Genomic DNA, 24,760 nt, shown 5'->3' with positions numbered 1-24,760 from the left:
ATTAATTTTAATGGTTGACACGTTACCATTAAAATTTAACACCTGTAAAGATATTAAATATTCGTTAATTTTTAATTTACGAATAATTTTGTGTGTTTGTCCTTAGTTATTCATTATTTCAGAAACATAGTACCCATGTACATGATCTGAAGAACAACTAGCGTGACATTATGTTGTCATGTTTAAAACTAAACTAAAAAAAATATTCTGGAAAAATAATTTAGTTCAAACAATGACTTTAATTTTATTTGTTAATTTAAAAAAAATTATAAAGTTTAACTATATCTAGAACGTACAATGTTTTTTTTCTACTTTTCTTTATTTTTCCACATAAATTATTTTCTTTTTTATGATATTTGTATATTTTTTATGGTAGTCATTTTTTGATAAGCCACCTACCTCTGTTAGGGGTAGATAATACGGTTCGCTGGGAATTTGGGGAGACAACTCGGCTTTATCGTTTTTTTTTCGTTGCATCCGTACAACAATCATAATATTTCGCACGAGATATTTTTAATTATATGGTCGGTGGTGGTGGTATATCAGTTATTATCATGGGAATTTGGATAGATGTCACACCCCCTTTTTTGAGTTAAGTAGTACTATAGGAATTTTACTTCGAAAAAAAATGTATGTTGGCTGGAAAATTTTTATAAAAGTGGAATATATGAATATTGAGGTCATTCTTTAAACATAATTTTCAATAAAAATATATAAAATAAAATTAATTTATAATAGGGTAAATTGGAAATATATTAATCTAGGTTTATCTAGAGTTTTAGGTATAGGTAGATTCTAAATAAATTGTATATATACCCTAAATCTTTTTTGTTCAAAATTCTTGGTCATAATTCCCCTAGTTTTTTGTTATATTTAATTGAATTATTTTAATGAACTTTGTTTCTATATATCCCAGACATATTCCGTACCCTTTGAGTTCAATACTGCTGCAAAAAATAATTTATATAACTTATTTTCTTATTTATTATTTCCCATAGTTTAATATTACCCAGACATTATTGTCATGTTTCTTTTTATATATCATGTTTGAGTACGATATTTTTAATAACATAGCATTAATTCAAAACTTTAATTTCCTCAAATACATTTCAAAAATCCTTGCTCTCTCTCAAGAAAATTTTGAAGTGAAAATGTTTTTTTGCAACTTTATAATCGCATGATCCACAGTATTTGTATTCCAGAAATAAAACTCCTTCGAGATATCGCAGGTTAGGCGTCCAAATTTTGTTATTTTCCATTGTTCTATAGATAATTTTTTGTTTGCTTTGCTTTTTATATTTCTCGTATTTTAAAAAATATACGGATTAGTAGCAGTGATAAAAAAGACACAAACGACGACAACACAAAGATGAGATGAGCAGTGTTGCACATTCACAATTGTATCTAAGATGTCATAAAAATTGTTATTGCTCCACATGATGATGGGCCGTGTATTGTGTTCGGGGACAGTGAGGTGGGTCGATGAATTAATTCAGTCGGGCTGAATTGAAGATTTCCTATAGAAACCTTAATTCAGTCGGGCTGAATTGAAGATTTCCTATAGAAACTTTAATTCAGTCGGGCTGAATTGAAGATTTCCTATAGAAACCTTAATTCATTCGGGCTGAATTGAAGATTTCCTATAGAAATTATAAACCGAGCTTAAAAAAGATGTCCAGGCGTGTTTGTCTTGCAGCACAGCTTTTCCGAAATGTGCTCTTCCACTTGATCTTCCCTTCTAATTCGTGACCTTCCCCTTCTGCGTGAACCATCAGTTGGCTCGCTTTTATATGGCTTTTGTGCTGGGGTATCCTCGTCCATTCTCACAACATGACCTAGTCACCGTAGTCGGACCATGTAGCATCTGTTGACCAACACTATTCTTCTCCAGATTTCAAAGCTGATGTTATAAGTATAGTTTATGGCGGTACCGGGGTATATAAAACCGTTCACTACCTATAAGCTGCAGTTTTCAATCTCCAAACCTGGTCGCGAATCTACTGAACGTCTTGCACGTTGATACCATCAGCTTGGTCATTTACTGCCAGTCCCACTTTGGCAGACTCCTTCTCAATTCGTACAAAAGTGGCCGTTACCGCTCGCAATGTGCGACACATTATGACGATGTCATCGGCGTAGGCGAGTAACATATTCTATTTGGTGTACAGAGTATCATTTCTGTTCACATTTCCATCCGGTATGACCTTTTCCAGCAGGATGTTAAACAGGTCACACGACTGTAACCTTGTCTGAATCCTCGTTCCGTATTGAAGGGCTTCGAGAAGTCCATTCCGACTTTAACTGCTGATCTTGCGACAGTTAAATTTATCTTGCATAGCCGTATTAATTTTGCTGGTATGCCGAACGCAGACATGGTTTTAAATACCTCTGAACGGATAGGGCTGTCGAATGCGGTTTTATAGTCGACGAACAACTGGATTGTGTCGATGTGTTTTTCGTGGTCTTTTCCAGGATTTGGCGCAAAATGAAACTCTGGTCAATGGCGGATTTGCCAGGTCTGAAGCCGCATTGGTATGGTCCAATAATCTCATTGACCATTAGCTTCAGTCGTTCACACAGTACGCTGAACAGCACATTATATGCGATGGAGACTTATTAATCTACAGTTGGCACATATCGTCTTGTCTCCTTTTTTTGCACGGGGCAAACAATACTGATGTTCTTCCTATCATTGGGTCAAATTGTACTAATCAGCTGATGCATGCTCCTGACCAGCATCTGACCACCAATCTTGAATACTTCGGCTCATCTTGGCTAGGTGGTATACACTCTATACCATCATCTCTTATTGATTCTGGGGTATCTTCTTCACCGCCACTATTTGACACCAGAAGCTTTGGAAAATGTTCCTTTTAGATCCTCAACACGATGTGTGTATCTGTCACCGGGTTTCCTTCTTCATCTCTGCAGGAGAATGTGCATGCGCCAAAGCCTTCGGTTGGTGTTTTACTCGTTGGTAAAATTTCGTGCTAACTCCTGTACATCTCGATTTGCTCCCGCTCACGTTTTTCTCATTCTTTCTTCTTTTTTCTGAAAATACGTTTACTCTCTCTCCTTTTCTTCCGATAATTCTATCTCGCATTACGTGTTGCTACTGTCTGCAGGGTTGCCTATACGCTGCATTTTTCACATCGGTAGCATTACGACACTCCTGATCGTACCATGGTGCTTTTGCTGCAGTTTGTAGGGAGTGGAGAATTCTTTGCCATTGTGCTTCTGTATTATTATCGGGACAAGATGTGTTTTCATCAAGCAGGTGGGTAAGTTGAGCGGAGTAGGCTTCTGCTATTTGTTGTGTTTGGAGCTTTTCGACGTCGAGTTTCTGTGTTGTGTTAGATTGCACCTTTGCTGCTACATTAAGACGAGTGCGAACCTTGGCTGCTACAAGGTAGTGGTCCAAATCGATATTCGCTCCTCGGATCGATCGAACGTCTAATACACTGGGTGAATGCCTTCCGTCTATCACAAAAAACTTGATCAATTTGATTTCTCGTTGCTTGAATATAGGTGGCCTTGTGTATATCGAGATGCTTGAACCTGGTGCTGCTAACATATATGTTTTTTCACTTTGAAATTTACAATTTTTAAAATTTTGATTCGTTATGGGAGAGGTTGGAGGTAGAAAAAGTGGACTGATGGTTCCATCTTAGACTTCATAATCCAGTCTACTTATGAATTTAAAATTTTTCTTTGTAAAATTTTTGTTGCTAACTAGGTGTCTTTCTTCAGTAATAGTCCATATAGTCTCATTGTGGAAGAATTAATAATTTGTCTAAAATCTATTGTCAATATTTCTCTATTTATTAGTATCCATTGGGTTAAAAACAAAAATATGTGTTTATTTGTCGAGTTTATGCAAATCAAAGTGGAAATATTTTTTATGTACATCTTCCATAGACACAATGTTGATATATGTGTTTACATTATTGTTGTTGTTTGTTATTGAAGATTTCAAATTTCCAACTAGTGAATTTAAAATACATCATAAAGCCTCTTCAAAGGTTTACTTATATAAATAAAATTTTTATTAATTTTAATAAAAAATTGCAAAAATATTATCCAATATTCATCTTGAAAGGTTTTCTTATATAAAAAAAGACAAAGTTGTATCTTCTATGTTTCTTTTTTGTTACTATACATTTGAACCACAACCTTGGTACTAATAGTAGATGACATTTTTTTTTTCAAATAAATAATAATGTTGTAAATATCACAGAAATGTCACAAACAAAACAAAGTACAAATATATGCACGTACATATATGTACATGTAAGATAAGAAGTCATAAAACAATTTAAATATGCTAATTATTGTTTATTTACGTTAACGTGAATACGAACAAAAAACGAAACGTTTCATTCATTAGGAATTTGGGGAGACAACTGAGCTTTATCACATTTCATTTCGTTTTCCGTACACATTATTATTATTATTGTACTAAGGAAATATAAGTCGCGTGATGTGTCTTTATTGTTATTTTTTTAATTAAATATTTTGAAATGCTACACATGTTGCACGAGATTTCTGTTCTGTATAATCACGTTTTCTTTTCACAAACGTGAAATGTCTAAAAAAAATTAATGTGTAGTATTTTTACTTATAATAATACTACACATTATTGATTCGTACTAGGGCCTGAATCAATAAAATACTCAATTTGATCCTTGGGTATACTATACCTCCCATCCTGAACCTTTAGGAAAAGGTTATGTCTATTTTTTATACCCTTCACCACATTGTGGTACAGGGTATTATGTCTTGGTACATATGTTTGTAACAGGCAAAAGGAAACGAGATTTTGAGAATGTACATGGAATCACTTTCTGAGTCGATTTATGCATGTCCGTCCGTCCGTTTATGCGCTAAGTTTCGTGAAAATCAGTTTAGATTTAGGTATAGCTCCCATATATAATATCGTCCGATTTAAGGTAAATGGTACACCAATGTTTCTATATATCTACAATGACGTACGTAAAGTTTCGTGAAAACGGTTACGATTTTGATATAGCTCCCATATATATTTTCGTCCGATTTAATGTAAATGGTGAACCAAAGTCTTGGAATATCTTTCGATATGCACGAAATTTTGCATAGCTTACCGAATTCGATCTAAAGTGATGAGTGTTAAATTTCATTCAAATTGATTCAGATTTAGAAAGCTCCCATATATGTTTTCGTCCGATTTAATGTAAATGGTGCGCCAAAGTCTCGGAATATCTTTCGATATGCACGCAATTTTGCATAGTTTACTGAATTTAATCTAAAGTGATGTGTGTTAAGTTTCTTGGAAACGGGTCAGATTTAGATATAGCTCCCATATATATTTTCGTCCGATTTAAGGTAAATGGTGCGTCAAAGTCCCCAAAATATCTTTTCACATGCACGAAATTTTGCATGGCGTACTAAATTAAGTCTAGAATGATGTGTGCTAAGTTTCGTGGAAATAGGTTCAGATTTAGATATAGCTCCCATATATATTTTCGTTCGATTTAAGGTAAATGGTGCACCAAAGTCCCTAAATATCTTTCGATCTGCACGAAATTTGGTATAGCACACTAAATTAAGTCTAGAATCGATTCCGATTTAGATATAGCTCCCATATATATTTTCGTCCGATTTAATAGAAATAGTGCACCAAAGTTCTTATATATCTTTCGTTCAATTTCATGTCAATGTTCTTTCGAAAAGGCGACATCTGTTAGGAGACTATGTAGAATATACCCAAAGTGGTGAAGGGTATCATATAGTCGGCCCAGTCCGACTTTACTACTTTCCTTACTGTTTTTTAACTTTATTTTATTTTGATATCTATGATACTCCAAAATTGTTTCTATAGAGTAAAGATCTGATGATTGTATTGGCCATTATAAAACCTTGATTTTTGACTCCCGCAACCAATGTTGAACATGTTTTGGTGTATGTTTGGAGGTTATTGTCAAGCTGAAACAACCAAACATGGGGTTTATTTTCTTTAGCGAACAGAACCATAGCGTTTTCCAACACATTTCTGTACAAAGTTCGATCCATTACTTCATAAATGTCGTAAATATATAGAACTCCATCAAAAGAAAAACAGTCCACATAAAAAAATCCTTTTAACACTCATAATGGTATGAGTAATGTGATTTACTATTATTTAACCAGTATTCATTTGTCAAAAAACAAGAACCCATACGCATGTACCTATCATTTCTAATGTATCAAAAATAGATTTTATATTTATCTTTCCCACGATCCCAATTCTATAAAAAAAATCAATAGGTGTTATTTATTGTCAATAGTCTGATCATTTCTGCTCATATAAAAAGTAAACATATGTGGACAAATTTATATACATATGTATGTGTGTGTCATTTGCGATACAAATTATGGAAATGTCGCAGATTATGACAAATGTCTAAAATCTAAAAAATATTCACAAGGAAAGCATACAATACCATATGATATGTTTGATATTTTATATACATTATTATTAACATTATGTTTTGAATACATTATGATTTTATTTGTGTATCACATCATCGATTCGATCGATAAGAATCGTCTCACTTAATAATTTGCATGTCGATATAAATGTCAAAATTGAATATATGTATATTAAGTTAGATTCAAATAAGACACATCATTTATATAAAAAATTAACAAGTTTTTGCCAAAAAGATATGGTGAATGATAATTGCTACTGAGCGTATGCGACCATTTATCGTTTTTTACGCAATTAAGTTTTTTTGAATTTCTATGATAATATGAACGACAGCATAATTTGAATCTGAATCATTCAATAAGTTATTGAAAGTCACACACATCACACATGTTGGGTGTAAACAAATTTATCTAGATATATGCCACCATCATTAGCCTAATGAACTGTCACTAACTATCAAGAACTCCAATGACAACTTATTACATTTAAACGGAAATATTTTTTTAGTAAATGTCAAGTATATTTCCTTAAATGTCATTCTCAATGCAACACCTCGAAACAACTCGTGTCTGTCATTTGAAATGCAAAAAATATATCGAAATATAATGAAATATATCGATTTTGTTATAGGGGCTATATAAAAGGTCCCGACCCATTTACGACATCCAGTAAGACCAGCTGATATCAAAATTTTTTGTAAAAATATATTGGATTTTTTTTTGTATTGTGCAAACTAATATTTAAAAACCAAGTATTAAACATCCCATTTGGTTTTGAGTTATAGAAAAACTCCATATTGTAACGCAACGTAAAACCTATTTTCCTTCTGAATTTTACTAACATCGAATTTACTAATCAAACAGCATGATTACTATTTTCAGTATTTCCACTTGAAAAGTTATCGGACATACCTAATATTTAAAAGATTATACGTTAAAGACGGACATCTCCACAAATCACATCTATCAATAAAATGAGCAACAAATACTATGTTCTAAAAATTAAATGTTTAGGCGATATCCTTGATGATAAGCTCGATTTAAATAACAACATTTATATTTAGTTCATCTTGTGTTCGACATTACGTAAATTATAGAATAATAATTTTACACATAATACAAGTCATTGTCGATTTTAATTGGAAATAGTGCAGATAGTTTATTAGAGTTCTGAGACAATATAAAAAAATATATATTATTAATTAAGAAACAATTTATACCAGTGAATGGAGCAGTATAGTCGGTTATATCGCTCATTTGCTACAATACAGGCATAACTAAAAAACACGAATTTGCAAAAAATGTGTTTAAAGTTTTCAATTTACTCACACTTTATATGGGACAGAGGAACTTCTACAGCTTCTCAATTAGAATGTGTAAGAGATGTTCATATGAATTTTTTACACAACATGAGGTCTATTATAGCGAACAATCGTGCATAATTAAGTCGAAAGCACGTTTTTTGAGTTATGAGCGATATGGTACCCTACACAACTACCACTGGACCTTAATTTTCAGCGACGTTACCATTTTTCCATAACAATAATGCCTTAATCTATTTGGAAATTTTTTCAGATATAATAAACTGAATTGACCTATTTTTTGTTGGTTCAAACTAAAGCAACTTTTTGATTTTTTCTCATAAACAAGTAAATTTTGCTAGTAGTGGACAGCATAACCATTATTTTTGATTACGGCATGCTCAATTTGATATACAACTCCTCTCATCCTAAACCTGTCGGAAGAGGTTTCGTAAATCTAAGGCACGTTTAGATTTACGAAATCCACTCGATCTCAGATGCACATTCCATTGCTTATACGTCAAATAAAATCCACTGGATTTGTGAACGGGATTACCGTGATGTAATGGAATTGACATTATTTAAGATCGAGTGGAAACGTAGCCTTTGTTTCTTTGTGAAACTCTCTTGATTTTGCAAAGATGTTTCTTTTGAAGTTATTGTCATGCTGAGACACTCAGTCAAGGGGTATATTTTCTTCAGCGAAGGGGACTGTAGCGTTTTCCAACACATTTGTTTCAAAATCCGATCCATTACATCATAAATCTCGTAAATATATCGAACTCAATAAAAAGAGAAGCATCCCCATATCATTCTTGAACACCATCCATGCTTCCAAATACCCTTGCAATAATAATACATGTCCTCTCATCCTAAACCTGTCGGAAGAGGTTATGTATGTTTCTTAGTGAATCTCTTTTGTTTTTGCTACCTATGATTCTACAAAGAAGTTTCTATATGGTGAAGATCTGATTACAATGATGACCATTTTAAAACCCTGATTTTTGCCTCCCGTATGTTTGTATAAACAATCCGATCCATTAATCATAAATCTCGTAAATATATCAAACTCCATATAAAGAAAAACATTCCCATACCATTATTGACCCCCTCCATGCTTCCAAGTACCATTACAATACTGTGGCTTGATCCTTTAGTTATTTCATGTTCTCACTGTCATTTTCTCGTGTCTGAACTTGAGATAATTCCCTTATCCATAACTTATTATTTATTTCATTATAAATTTTGCATTACTGCTTAACCTGAAAATCTTGGTGACACCTCACGGACTTCCTAGAATTGACATTTCAAAATTTCATTCATATCGGTTCATATTAAATATATGATGTAGTCTCATGTAATCGCCACTTCCAACTATTCCTAAAATTAATTTGTTTACTATGAAAGTCTATTGAATATTGAAATATTTATCTCTCATTTACTTTTAAATTGAACTTTAGGATTACATATCGTCCATCATTTTTTCCAGGCGTATACATACGTAAAACAAATGTTTTTGGCGTATTAATTGATAACGAAATAAAAAAACATTATTTCACGTCATTACGTGACCATTGTTTTTACATAAAAACAACACATTATCATTCAATTTAATCCAATGGATATAATTGTAGATAAAATGGACTTTACATTTTTCATTATACTTCAGAAATTTTACATATTTGTAAATATGTTTTTTTTTATTTTTATGATAAAACAATTTTAGTACAAAATTTAGAATTAATACTAAAGACAAAATAAAATCAATATATCATTTTATCGCACTATAAGTGCAGCGGCAAAAAAACTCCTACCTACAGCAGAAAAGATAGCCAGGCAACAATAAGACAGGTACCACCCATGGGTGCCATGCGAGCAAATGGAGGCTTATTGCCAGTAAATGCTCGGTAATAAAGACAGCCACTGAAAAGTGCTGTACCTAATAGCATCAACGAACCAGTCTAAGCAAAAATATTGTATAAGTAATTAAATTCGTAAACTCAAAATATCCCAAAACTTACCACCAATGGAAACTTGGCCAGTGGCACACCCAACAATGCTAAGGAATGAAAGAAATGGAAACGATTTGCTGTATCGAATATTGCTCGCATCTCAGCATTATCTTTAAATTTGCTATGATGGCTACCGACAGCACCTAGGATAACAGCAGCCGCACCACTTAAGCCAGCCAAACGAACAAAATTATGATTGCGACCTGAAAGTTCCCATAACGATGGCAAAGCTTTTACCAAATTTTTCGACATTGTTTGGCTGGTAGACTATTGAAAAAAATAATATCAATTAAACAACTCTTAAATTCCAAACAAATATACAATACATTTAATGTGTTGGAATTAGCCTTAAATAATGATGAAGTTGTGCCAATAACAGCTTTACTCAATGGATTGCCCACCGCTATGTAATGCAGACCGTCTGTGATTGTCATTTTACGATGCCTTTCCGAACTCTTCTTCTTCCAAGTGATACGAATTCAACTTGTTGCTTTACAAAAGCTATAGAACAAGAAAAATTATAATTAATAGACAAGTTATTTTTCTTATACAATTAAATTCTATACTACAGCTAATATATCTACCTTAAGAATGTGTAGTTCCCCAATTTATTAAGAAAAACAAAGGGACAACCCGAAACTGCATATAATTAGGTATGTGCCGGTAAATGTCTTTGGTAGTAACCAGTAACTTATGGAAACGAGTTATAGGTTACTTTGTATTTTAATTTAGGGTACACAAATTTGATTATGTACTTGATTTGTGTAAAAATATTGGCCGAATTCCCTCAATAGTTTTTTTACATTTTCAAATCAATCCATTTGTTATAAATCGATTTCAAATGTCAATTTCCTAGTGTATACGTCAAATGTAATCCACTAGATTTTTGAACGAAAAATGAATGGAATATCAAGTTGTTTTCATAATATGGCGTTGGAAATATAATTAAAATAATATTTCATCCCAAAACATTGAATGATTTTACTCTCGAATGCTGTAGTGTTAACTTTTAATTACATATGAATTTGAAAATATTTTAATTTCTTTTATCCTTTTCAAGACATTAAATACACATATACAATTTGTTATTGTTTTGACAGAAGAGGGGCGCACAAAAGAAAAGATGTTATCAGCAGGTAACCTTAACCTACCTCTTGTTACTCTTGCTTTTAATATTAAAAGATTTGTTTGCGCAATAAATTAAAGCAGCTTACCTGGTACCTTCCTCAAATTTCACATTTAGAACGAGATTTTTTCGTTAATTTACGAAAAACGTCTGTATTTAGCGAGCAAAATAAGTAGTCGTTAAGCCCTACCGACAGATATGGAGAAGGTGATTTGTTCTATCAAAACGCATACTTGGAGTATTTTTTGTATTGCTTTGAATACCTTGTCAAATAAATATTGTTTTGAATGCTTTGTCAAATTTCAATAATTTTTCGCTATTTTAATTATGTGTTGAAAAAAACTTCACATAATGCATATGTTTTTTATATTTGACAGAAGAAGCCACTACATAATGGGCCCCACACACTATATGGCATGCATGACAGCATTTGAAGCGAACCAAATTCTTGGTCCGAAGCGAATAATATTGGCATCTTTATAAAAGGAACATAGCAATGAAGTAGAGCTATGTCGACTATGCTTTCCAATGATGTTTTGCAACCCATAGACCACAAGAAATAATAAATTGCTCCCACTTTTGAGGGCAAGTTTTCCTAAAATTTAAAAAAGGAAAATTTGGGATTCTTTATATTGGGGACACTTAGAAACATAGAACCAATAATATCAAATTACTACCAATTCAGTAGCAAATTGGTCCAGAAACCCTGAAAATACAAAAATTTCATAACTAATCATTTTCTAGGGTTCTAATTTTTTACCCAATTTGAACTCAAAATATATAATAACAGATAATTCGATTGGAAAGCGTATCTAAAAGTCCTGAAAATATCGAAAATGTGAGCAGTTATATGGTTTTTCCTGCTAAGATTCGGACTCCTTCATATTTTTTTTTTTATTGATTTGTTTTAATTTACAAAAATATATATTGATCAAAGTTTTAAAAATATAGATGACCATGATGACATATTATAGAAATAAATGACAGATAGGGGACATAAATTTTATAGATGACAACCAGTCAAAGTAGATGATTGTCCTCTAAGAAAGAGAACGTATGGTCACCTTAACATTCAGTAACATATTGTACAAATTGTTACAAAATATCGAGTACACAGACAGACATTTTGTACCATGATATTTTCTTATTACTTTTAAATTGTGAATAATTTTCGGCTCCATTACATTACATTAAAATTAATAGATTCTTTCAGTGCGACTACAGACCATCGGTAAATGTAATTTTGTGTATGAACTCAGCATTCTAATCTTGTGTTTGTGCAAACAAAAATAATTATGGTATTGTACCATAAAATATGTGTAAAATATTAAAAATTGCAAAATAACAAATACAATAATTTTAATTAATTGTTCAAAGTGCTTAAAGTTTACAACAGATTCCAACATGTGAAATTCTTTAGTGCGATACATCAAACTCAACGAAAAAGTACGTCCATACCTAAATTTACAACCCTGCACAAAATGTGGCTTGGTGGCTGAACGACGAAGTGTGTCTCGTTCATTAGGTTTTTTACCTTCACCCTTATAACTTGCATATAACTACAAGTAAGTATTAAATAAAATTAATTAATAAAAATGTGATTGTGAAATTCGATTTGTGTTACAAAAGAAAAAAAAACTTGTGAGAAGTAATCAAGAAAAGTGTATATTGTATATAAACATTTATAAATTGTGTAAATATTCTCTTTGTTAAAAAATCAATGTCGGCCATATTGGCCACGTGTTAAACAATGTGGTGCGTTTCAATATTCCATTTTGTACAAATTTATTGATTATTTCTCATAAATATTTTAATGATGATATACCTAATCTTTCCTTTTGCGGTTTCCACCAGAAAATCAAATATTATCTCAGCATGGTTTTTGATCTAAGGATGGTTTAAAGGTGTCTGATTTTTTCTTTGTAACATAACCTCAATGTCTGCCAAAAATATCTTTCTAAAAATTTTCAATTTATTAATACCTTATTTTTTATTGATTTACAGAATGGCGGACGCAGCTCCAGCCCGTGGTGGTTTCCGTGGAGGATTTGGTTCTCGTGGTGGTCGTGGACGCGGCCGTGGACGTGGTCGCGGACGCGGTCGTGGCCGTGGTGGCAAGGAAGACTCCAAGGAATGGGTTCCAGTCACCAAATTGGGCCGTTTGGTTCGTGATGGCAAAATCAACTCTTTGGAAGAAATCTACTTGTACTCTTTGCCCATCAAAGAGTTCGAAATCATTGATTTCTTCTTGGGCTCTGCCTTGCGCGATGAAGTCTTGAAGATCATGCCTGTCCAGAAACAAACCCGTGCCGGTCAACGTACCCGCTTCAAGGCTTTCGTTGCCATTGGTGACAACAACGGTCACATTGGTTTGGGCGTTAAGTGCAGCAAGGAAGTTGCTACCGCCATTCGTGGTGCTATCATCTTGGCTAAATTGTCTGTTGTCCCTGTACGTCGTGGCTACTGGGGTAACAAGATCGGTAAACCCCATACCGTCCCCTGCAAGGTTACCGGCAAGTGCGGTTCCGTCTCTGTACGTTTGATCCCTGCTCCTCGTGGTACCGGTATTGTATCTGCCCCCGTACCCAAGAAGTTGTTGACCATGGCTGGTATCCAGGATTGTTATACCTCTGCCCGTGGTTCCACCGGTACTTTGGGTAACTTCGCTAAGGCTACCTATGCTGCCATTGCCAAGACCTATGCTTACTTGACACCCGATTTGTGGAAGGATATGCCTTTGGGTGCTACTCCTTACCAACAATTCGCCGATTTCTTGGCCGATAAGCCTGGTGCCCGCCACAACATTGATGCTTAAGACAAAAAAAGAGTAATATAATTATGTATATGAAATTTGAATGCGCACCAATGTTTTTGCGAGAACATTGTGAAAAAAGTAAAAAATTGACAACTCTTCGGAGAAGTAAACTGAAATGATTTTTTTGTTTTATTGTAGTTTTGGGTACAAATTTAAAGGTTAATTAATATTTAGGAGTTGCAAAAGTATTCCTTTATAATGAAGGAGTGTGTGGTCCAAACTAGCAGACATGCAGGAATATCGGTCTGTCCAAGTTGCCTGAGAAGGATTTTGGAGGAAGGTGGCTTTAGAGGCTGGTCCATAAATAAAGTTATAAATACATGAATTTCGGAACTTTAGAGGTCCATATCTCGGGAAGTGTAGACTTCTCTCATATTTTTTTGTGATTAGGAAGACGAGGCCTACCTATTGTGAAAAGTACAGAAAAATCGGATTTGGTTCAGACCTTGTGCAAAATTTAGACCGAAGTACGCCATTACCAAACAGCGAAGGAAAAGTAGGAATGTTATAGTGATTTTAAAAGGCAATTTCAGAGGTCCATATCTCGGGAAGTATGGACTTCCCTCATGAAAGTCTCATATTTTTGTGATCAGGGAGACGAAGCCTACCTATTGCGAAAAGTACAGATAAATCGGTGGTGAACCTCTTAACTTAAGCCTGGATTTGGTTCAGACCTTGGGCAAATTATAGGCCGATATATCCCATTTTCAATATCAAATATTGAAGGAGTAATAAGAATGTTATAGTGATTTCAAAAAACAATTTCAGAGGTCCATATCTCGGGAAGTATGGACTTCCCTCATGAAAGTCTCATATTTTTTTTGTGATTAGGGAGACTACCCTGTTGTAAAAAGTACATAAAATCGGGGAGAAACTCCAAACTTAAGCCTGAATTTGATAAAGACACTTGGGCAAATTTTAGACCGATATATCCCATTTTCAATATTTAACATCCGAGTAGTAGGAATGTTATAGTGATTTCAAAATACAATTTCCGAGATCGATATCTCGGGAAGTATGGGCTTCCTTCATATCTATTGATGTATCTAATTGGGGTAAAAAGGGCTATCAAAATTTTCAGAGCGATGGCCATCAAGTAAATTTGTTCCGTTGAGATTGTAATATCCCACAAAATAAACCCCGATTTAAGAAGTATATAAAAATATATTTTTTGTTTTTTAATAATTTTATTTATTGATCTTTGTGTATTAATGAATTATACATTATTCAGCGTTGAAGAGAAATTTTCGCCATTGGCAAGATTCCAGAATAATCTGTAAATAAAAGAGAATAAAACAAATGAGTTTCCTTCAGAATATTTTATAATTTTCAATTGTTTCAATAATGAAGTGTATCAGACAATCCTAAACCGTCATTAGCAGAACTTCCGGTGGAAACCGCAAAAGGAAGAGATTAGGGATATCATCATTTACAACTTCTAAATTACATACAAATAAATAATGTAAAGAAAGACTTTTCTACAAACCTTTTGTGCCATAGATGACAGTGATATATCTGGAAATATTGGGTGACACATGAATGTTATAACCTGTAAAGGTAAATAAATTGAATTAATATAAAGTATACTAAGATATAATAAAATTGTGTTTTTCTGGAATTGATCAGACAATCCTAAACCGTCACTAGCGCGAAGCTTCCGGTGGAAACCGCAAAAGGAAAGAATTTAGGATTTTCATCATATCCAAAAATGTTTTTAAAAATTAAATAATTGTTTTTTATAGATACTAACCTCCTTTACAAAGAATTCATAACCATGTTCAACACAGGTTTCTTCAGAAATCAATACCTAAAAATTAGAAAAATATAGATTATTGAAAGGTTCCATATATCGACAAATATATCATAAATATATTTTGGCTATCAGGGATTGTAAATTTCTTTCAAAATTTTCTCAGTACAGGTCTGTGTATTTTTCATCATATAAATGAAATACATTGTTCAAATCAATATAAAAAAACAACAATATTTACCTAAATTCCAGTTCCTGCAGAACGCTGCTGTCTACAACAGCACAGCAAGCCGCCATTTTGATGGTGGCCCAATATGAAATGAAAAAACCACGTGGTTGTTCAATCTAACCAATCTGCAAGGAAATTATCAAAAATTAATACACAATTTTTCGAGAATATACATTAAATAGATAATTTTATTTATAGCAATTCAGACTGCCGTAACATCTTCGTTTTAAAACTCGAAATTTGTAAAATTGTATGAAAAATACACACAATTTCACGAAAAAGTTAAAAAACTCAGTCTCGTCATCAGTCTCATCATTATTTGAAAAAAATGGATTTATGTTAAAATAATGTACTTTTTATTTGTGTTTGCTTACCATTTCTTTATGTGTTCATTTTACAAAATAATTTGATACAATTCCACTTCTTAACTCCATTTTTTTTTATTTTATTTAGCCGATTAAGCACGCCAGACCCGTTCACTTTGAGAAGTTTTTGGTAAAGAAATTCCAGCGACGAGTAGTTTAACTTATTTGAAGTTTTGAGAATTCGTAGCAGTTCACTCGCTATTGTTGCAATGCAGCCAACATGTAGAAGCTACGTCGTCCTAGTTAGTAGAGACGTAACGATAGCATACCTACTAAATTAGAAGAATTCTTAATTAGATCGGACAGAAAATTGTATATATAAAAATAAACAAAGTATTGGGAAATATAAACTATACTGACATTAATCAGTAATATTTGCATAATAACTTGTTCATATTTGTGTGGGTAATTATCAGAGAGAACAACGTAGCTCATAACATGACTTCAGGAAACTTGTTCACGTTTCATTATAACTCTAATAGATAAAGTAATTTTTGTGGGAAAAAAGGGGTTCTTCTAGTAAAACAGAAAAAGACAACTAAAAGACATTTAAATCTTCTTGCGATTAAGGCAATATAAGAAAATAATTAAAAGACTTCTCATAGAAGAGCTGAAGGCCTTCTGATAAAAGATCTGATGGCCTTTTTATAGAAGAGCTGAAGGTAATCTTCTACAATATCTGAAGGTTTCTAAGGTCTTCTTCTACTTGCTGTTACCTTCTATTATTATACAGGCTACAACCTTTACAACAACTGTCAAACTAGCTCTCTTTATTTTTGATCTTTTTTACTGGACTTTGAAGTAAACACAACACCCAGTAACACCCAAACAACGATACAATAATAAGGTGATGTATCACAACAAACACCTTTGTTTTTGTCTCGATTATCTGTCAAATTTTTCCATATAATATTTCAAAAACTTGGCAACATTGCACATCCAATTTATGTAGAAATGACGCACTTTGACAGCTAATCAAGACAACAGCTGTTCTAAATGGACTACCTATTCATTGTGCCATGCCCCAAACCAAAGACATACAATCGTAAAGACTGGACCATGATGCAATAATAAGGTGATGTATCACAAAAAAAACTGTGTTTTTGTCTCGAATATCTGTCTAATTTTTCCATATAATATTTCAAAAACTTGGCAGCATTGCACATCGAATTCATGTAGAAATTACGCACTTTGACAGCTAATCAAGACATCAGCTGTTCTAAATGGACTACCTATTCATTGTGCCATGGACTGGACAAAACGCATTTTCCAATATTAGTGTCAAATTTGTGTTATAGAGGGCTACACATTTCATCTTTAACAGTCGTGACGCCATTGTCATGGGTGTAATGGTCGAAAATGGTATTTTGAATGTTGGTACACCGATTTGTGTGCCGAGCAAGGAGTTTGTCGATATATTGGCATTGTCACCTCAATCAAATCAAATTACAAACAATTGGAATCGGCTCGCAAAGGTCAAGAGATTTGGATTAAAATTGAAACCATACCCGGTGAATCAACAAAAATGTTTGGCCGTCATTTTGAAGCTGACTTCCGTGATGATTTAATTAAGGCTGATTGGGCTATAATGCTTGAACTGAAGAAACTTTTCCAAATTTTATAAATTGTTTATAAATTTTTAATTTGTTGGAATATATTTATTTCCTGCTGATGTGGACGCTTCAAGATGATGATGCGGATTTAAATAATGACCCATGAATACAAAAACAACAATGCTTTCATTATACCCTACACAAGTATGTTGTCAGGGTATTATAGCTGAGTCGAGTTATTATTTGTAAACACGATACAGGCCACAGTTATGGACCAATCTTCACGAAATATTGCATGTAGGATGGGTTCTGGGCAATGAAGACCCCTATAGTTTTTGGTAAAGATCGGGAAATATTAAGGGGAAGATATGGACCAAAAACTTTATTTTTGTCCGATTTTGTGGTCGCTCCAGAGGATGATAAACATCGATCAATATTTAACGGGTCAAATGGACCCTGACTTTTGTGTGAAAAATTACAAAATTTGTGCTCTATAGCGAATAGATATACCCCTGAAGGACATAGAGCTGAGAAGTTGATGGTATATCCAAGAGCTGTGGTTGACCTTAAAATTGATAGGTATTCAAATATTATTTAGTAAACCATTACCACACTGGAGGGCGGAAATATAGCGGTGATCGCTTTGAAATGTTCCAGTTATGGTCAAGGACAACGGTTATAACTTTCGGTGACGATCAGATAATAATTTTGGGCTGAAGTGGACCAAAAACTTATTATTTTTTGGGGTCGATTTATAGGCACAATTATAAGCCGAACATCACAGCACAAGCAATTAGAAGGGCTGTACTGAATATTTGTAATATTTTTTGACCTCTAGTTGGTCAAGAGGGTGCAAATATTGCTCAAGCTCAGATTATAAAACTACAGGATGTCAAATTTTGTGTAGGGTATCATATGGTCGGCCCCGACCGACTATGCTGATCCGCTTATTGGTTTTAATCTATCTTTTATAGTTATGTCTAAAATATCCTCCGTCACTTCCTCCTCAAAAAACAAAAAAATCTAAAAAAAACAAAATTATTAAGGGATTAAAAAAAACTCATTTATGGCAATAAATACATAATTATACAGCAACAAAAAAGTATAAAAACGTGTTTTATTATTATTAATTGGGTACTAACAGACCGATTGGATTATTAGTTTATGAGATATCGTGCCCGCCATTCGCGAAACAATGCATTAAAAGTTTGAGAATCACTCTTGCCGTCACTTGAAGCTGACACAATAAATCGGCTTTATCTTCAAGAGTAGATTCGAATTAAATAAAAAAATGACACCGAAAATGGGGGACTTTGGTGCACCTTTTACAAAAAATCTGACAAAAGTATATATGGGAGCTATGCCTAAATCTGAACCGATTTTCTAGAAACTTAGCACATATCATTCTGGACCTAATTCAGTAACCTATGCCAAATTTCGTGCAAATTGAAATATATGAAGGGACTTTGGTGCCCCATTTACCTTAAATCTATATATCTAAATCTGAACCGATTTTCTCGAAACTTGACACACATCATTCTAGACACAATTCAGTACGCTGTGCAAAATTTTGTGCAAATCGAATGTTATATAGGAACTTTGGTACACCATAAATCTGAACCCATTTTCTTCAATTTCAATAGGGTTCGTCCTTGGGCTAAATAAGTGAGCTGTGCCAAATTTTATCTAAATCGGATCATAAATGCGACCTGCACTTTGTTTACAATTTAACATCTACAGACGGACGGACATGCATAAATCGACTCAGATAGTGATTCTATGCATATTCTCAAAAGCAACCATGTGTCCATCTCGTTTCCTTTTGCCTGTAACAAACATATGCCAAAGACATAATACCCGGTACCACAGTGTGGCGAAGGGTATAATTAGAGAGAGAACAACGTTGTTCAAATGCCCGCCAGAACATGGTATAAGACTATATGCGTATATTTGAAGCATTTGAGATCCGTATGCGTGGTTTTATATTTGTCGGGATCGGGATCGGTGTTGAGAGTTTCTCTCTCTTGGGAGAGTAATTAGAGTTGCGCTATTTTTAATTTTGTAACAAGCGTACTTTTTGTTCACAAAAGGTACGAATTGACATAAACGTACCAAAACAAAAATTATATTTTTTATTATCCGTGGATACATTTACGCTTAAATTATAACATATATTATTTATGCAAACAACTGGTATAAATATTGGCCAATATTTCTCGATAATTATGATTTATTATCATTTGAAGTAGAATTTTAGGTACCTTTTCGTACTTTTTTGTTCCTACCTGTGGCAATGTTTTCCAACACAATTCACAATTTACCACTGAGAGAGAGAGAGAGAGACTCTCAACACCGATCCCGATCCCGGCAAATATAAAACCACGCTATTACAACATATGTATGGTTTACACTAATCACACAACACCACATTTGTATACAAAGTTCAATAAGCTGTCGTTTAAAACGATTCTATGGTGTAGGAGAAAGCCTTCAAATTACTAAAACCCTAAAATACTATGTTATTTTTGGTTATATACATAGTTGGGCAGACTTGCACATCAGCGTTGATGGGTTAGCTTTACATTTTTTTGATGTTAAAACAAAAATAAACATTAATGAATTTTTTTCCGAAATTTTTTTAATGAATTAATTTTTTGAACTTCCTGGCATATTATTTATGCTTTAAAAATATTAATTTTAATAAATTCCTAAGAATAATTAACGTTTTTATTTTCCCTTAAACATTTTTAAGAGAAATTTTGCCCATCATTGGTTATATATAATATTAATTATATATCATATGTACATACTCTCTTCTTACTGTATATTTAATACATTTCTGTAGCAGCGACAAAAATTCGCCTTGCATATTGTGAAACACATCATATATATTTTCAGAATTTTGCCAGCCATATAAATTGTTTTTAAACTCTCTAGGGTTTTTCTGTCATTATTCCATTGCATTTCAGAGAGTAAAAAATTTTGTTCTCTTTGTAATTAACAGAAAATGTTGTTACGATATCGTAACAACAGAGCAAAAGCCATCGTTTTGATTACGCTTTCTTATCGGTTTTGTTTTGCTTCATATTTCTTGTTATTTTACGCCGATGATTGTAAAAATACCGTCTTTGTTATCATATACGCGAATCTTTTCCATTTTTCAATAAATTAACAAAAACCGAAACTTGTTAAATTTATAGTATGTTCTACTCTGTTGCGAATACCCGAAGTATATAGAAAAGATATACGTTCGCATACCATTCAAGATGGTGAATAAACAGGAATCGTTGATGGCAGCTATAACATTTTTTGCCAAAGCTCATGCTGGCGAAGTCTGTGGAAGCAATGGATTACCCTTGACACCAAATTCCATAGCTATATTGGGTAGATCTCAAAAGCTTAAGGAATTTCGGCATCCGAATTTATGTCAGTATTTGGATGTGATACGCGGCAAACATGGTATGTTTGGGACAACGCCCCTTTTATAAACTCTGTTTGGATATTATCTAAATACTAGGGATTAAATGTTTTTTCTTTGGTTTTTATGTTTTTTAGAGCGAACTGTTGTGGTTTCAGAATATCATGGCACAACTTTGCAGGATCGAAGTAAAACTAAACTGAATACTGCTTTAATATTGAGGATTTTTTATCAAGTGGCATCGGCCTTGCAGGAGCTAAATGAACACAAGCTTGTTGCACACAATCTTGAGCCAAAACATATTCTCCTGGACGCCTATGATAATGTAAAATTGTTCAATTATGGTTTATTTTACATGACAAAAAGTGGCGAACATGTTGCCTTTCCAATTGGAAACATCAAGTATATGCCACCCGAACGTCTGGTGGGCATTAAGAACAATTGCAAAAGTGATATATGGTCTCTGGGTATGATAATTGCTGAGTTGTTCTTACAAACTCAGTTCTGGCCAAATCTTAAAATTTCAAGTATATCAAGAAAAATTCTATCCTTCTGTCAGTCTCCAAACGTTTTCGAGAAGATAGCAAGGGAACATGATAAACTTGAAATTTATCAAGAACTGGAACCAGATTTGCGAAACCTCATAGAACAATGTTTGGCGGTAAAACCCTCAGATAGACCATTACCACAAGATGTTTTGAATCATGCTATGTTTGTGAACAATCTCGATTTGTATTTGGTGACACCAAAGGAAAAGTCTCCAAAACTTTTGTTACGTATGCCATTGGAACAGATTTACTATTGGTGGCAATTAGCTGGCGGAGATGTACAAGCCGAACTGAAAAAGGAGGGACTTATTCGCAGTGAAGCTCCGATTTTATCCATACCTCAAGTTGTATGTTTGAATGGTAATATAGCTGGACCCAAACGTAGTCAGTCGTATTTAATGGATGATCGTGTTGTAACATTAAAAATGCAAAATCTATTGGATCGTTTGAGTAAAATTCCCGCTATGGCTTATTATCCACTAATACACTCACCAAAGTTTCCATATAATTTTGGTGCCGGTATGGATCAGTTGCCGTTGGTTATACGTGAAAAGGATATCGAATATCAGTTTTATAGAGTGCGATTATTTTCCCGTTTGCTGCAGGTAAGTGTGTCAATAAACGATTTAAGAAAACATAACGAAGAACAAGAAAATTTATAAAATTGGAAAGGAAAAACAATTGAAGATTCCCCTCTCCCTTCTTTTTAGGGTTATCCTTACACCTCAGACACAATAAGAAAAGAAGCAGCAGTTGATATACCCCCTCTGGTAAGAGGCCAAATATGGGCATGCCTTTTGGATGTTATACCAAATGGAAGTTATGAAAAAATCGATAAATTTACACCCACCTCAACTGATCGTCAGGTAAGATATTAATTTAAACAAGTGCAACTCTTTTACTCATTAATTTCTTCTTTAGATCGAAGTGGATATTCCACGCTGCCATCAATATGATGAGTTGTTATCCTCTCCCGAGGGGCATTTAAAACTGAAACGACTTCTTAAAGCTTGGGTTACCGCCCATCCACAATATGTCTATTGGCAGGGGCTTGATTCACTTACTGCACCATTCCTGTATTTAAACTTTAACAATGAAGAGCTTGCTTTTCACAGCGTCTACAAATTCATACCGAAATATTTACAATGGTTTTTCCTCAAAGACAATTCGGCCATAATCAAGGAATATCTATGTAAATTTTCACAATTGACTGCATTTCATGAACCAGTATTGGCTCAGCATTTATCGAATATAGCATTTATACCGGAGTTATTTGCAATACCATGGTTTTTAACTATGTTCTCGCGTAAGTAATATAACGTTTACGAAACTGTAATACATTTTATTAATAGTATTTTCTTTTTAGATGTTTTCCCATTGCATAAAATTCTACACTTGTGGGATAAACTAATGTTGGGCGATAATTCCTATCCCCTATATATTGGCATTTCCATATTGAAACAATTAAAATCTACACTATTGGCATCGGGATTCAATGAATGTATATTATTGTTTTCGGATCTGCCAGATATTGTTATGGAAAATTGTGTTGTTGAATCGCAAAAAATGTACGAGTGTACCCCCAAGAGTATAGCCCACCGATTCCATGTAGTTAGGGAGAAAGAACTTGGACCATTTGTAAGTTGTTTTGCTCAAATAAATGTAATTAATTTAAGTAATAATATTTTGTTGATTTTTAGGATATCACACCAGATGTCACGCTTGCCCATTTGCAGAAAGAAATGTCACCGCGCATTAGCGCTAATGATTTGCATTTTATGCTTCAAAATGATCCAAACGCTATGCTTTGCCTTGACATTCGAAGTGTTTCCGAGTTTAATCGTGTACATTTGCCTGATAGCATAAATATACCATTTAACAACATCAATCTGGAAGAGAAATCATTGGATTCACTAAACGAGCCACTGTTGGAAGAGAAAATGCACAATCGTATAATAATTTGTATAAGCAATATCCACGAAAATGCTGTTCAGGTAAGTTTTTGTTGAAAAAAAAAACTCATAACTTATATCACAAGTTAGAGAATGTTAGGTTATCATTCCAATTAAAAATCGAGTGTATTGTATACCGATAAATTGAAGCACACATATTTTTTTCACACCGAGCATATGATATTTAGAAATAAAGCCTTTTCAAATTAATGTAATTCAACTTGATTGTGTGCTTAATAATTTAACATTTAAATATTTCTATAATTTTTGGATGAATTTCTATGAGATGTATAATATGATGTGGACGTTCTCACTAACTTCTTAATATTTAAACCAAAATATTTAAATACGTATTGGGCTAGGATATAGTGTCTTGATTTTAAATATTAAATTTGGTTTATTTTCATAATCTCCTGATAATATACAATTACAATACCACTCGACCAGGCACTTCCCAATTCTAATCAAGATGCTATTCAGTTGATACTGAACAATTTTTAACCTAAATTTAAAAAGTTTATAAAATTAGATCTCAATTAATCAATAGTAACGATGTTTGAAAACGAAATCTGAAATCATGTCAACATATTTAAATTCGTATTGAGCTAGCTGTACCTTAACAGAGAACAGTATGTGTGTGTGTTTATTGCAAATATTGAATATATTTTATTTATGTAAACTCTTGATAATATACAATTTCAAAGTCACTCCGTCAGTCACCGCAAAATCCTAACCAAGATCAAAAATGATAATCAATAGATACTGTCACATTTTCTCAACCTGCCTTTATAAAATCTATAACGTTGATCTCTGCTAATCAATCATAGCGAAGCTTAGAAATGGATTAATAGCAGGTTGCTATTAAAGTTCAATGGATAGTCCCTAGAAATTCGATTTTCTTTAGGTTCTGAAAATATTTAACATATTTTCAATCATAGTGATATTAGGTTTGCAAATAGTTCAGCTCAAAAAATCATTGTGCTTGTGTTATTAAAAATATTTAAGCCATTCAAGTGGAGTTGTAATGTTGTTATTTACTTTTTTGTATTTTTGCAGTTTTCTAAATATCTTGTGGAATGTGGAGTACCACGAGTTTGTATACTACATCAAGGATTCAATATTTTACATTCAATAGAACCGAATGTCTTAGTTTCTAATTAAACGTAATTATTATATATATATTTTTTAAATAACGTAAATTTTTTCTTAGAATTTAAGAACTCGTATTATCGTTTTTTTTTCAATTT

General features: G+C 33.2%; 3 protein-coding genes across 3 annotated transcripts; 2 read left to right on the top strand and 1 right to left on the bottom strand.

Moving 5' to 3' along the window:
* Positions 1-9,559: 9,559 nt before the first annotated feature.
* LOC133325447 (transmembrane protein 256 homolog) lies at positions 9,560-10,200 on the bottom strand. The gene is made up of 3 exons (XM_061534210.1): positions 10,084-10,200; positions 9,767-10,024; positions 9,560-9,706 (listed from the first exon to the last, which is right to left on the bottom strand). The coding sequence occupies exons 1-3, from the start codon at positions 10,189-10,191 to the stop codon at positions 9,560-9,562; spliced, it is 513 nt and encodes a 170-aa protein (XP_061390194.1). The 5' UTR covers positions 10,192-10,200.
* A 2,138-nt stretch (positions 10,201-12,338) lies between these two features.
* LOC133325457 (small ribosomal subunit protein uS5) lies at positions 12,339-13,721 on the top strand. The gene is made up of 2 exons (XM_061534221.1): positions 12,339-12,448; positions 12,888-13,721. Exon 2 carries the CDS (start codon positions 12,889-12,891, stop codon positions 13,696-13,698), a length of 810 nt encoding a protein of 269 aa, XP_061390205.1. The 5' UTR covers positions 12,339-12,448; position 12,888; the 3' UTR covers positions 13,699-13,721.
* A 7,138-nt stretch (positions 13,722-20,859) lies between these two features.
* Positions 20,860-24,684, top strand: LOC133325445 (TBC domain-containing protein kinase-like protein). Its single transcript, XM_061534207.1, has 7 exons — positions 20,860-21,054; positions 21,151-22,166; positions 22,272-22,427; positions 22,483-22,867; positions 22,928-23,199; positions 23,262-23,555; positions 24,570-24,684. Exons 1-7 carry the CDS (start codon positions 20,862-20,864, stop codon positions 24,672-24,674), a joined length of 2,421 nt encoding a protein of 806 aa, XP_061390191.1. The 5' UTR covers positions 20,860-20,861; the 3' UTR covers positions 24,675-24,684.
* Positions 24,685-24,760: the final 76 nt, after the last annotated feature.

Source organism: Musca vetustissima, unplaced genomic scaffold (assembly GCF_032173495.1).
Source record: "Musca vetustissima isolate MV318-11 ecotype Yass unplaced genomic scaffold, APGP_CSIRO_Mvet_v1 utg17137, whole genome shotgun sequence".
Classification (NCBI taxonomy): domain Eukaryota; kingdom Metazoa; phylum Arthropoda; class Insecta; order Diptera; family Muscidae; genus Musca; species Musca vetustissima.
This window is presented reverse-complemented; position numbering and strand designations above follow the sequence as displayed.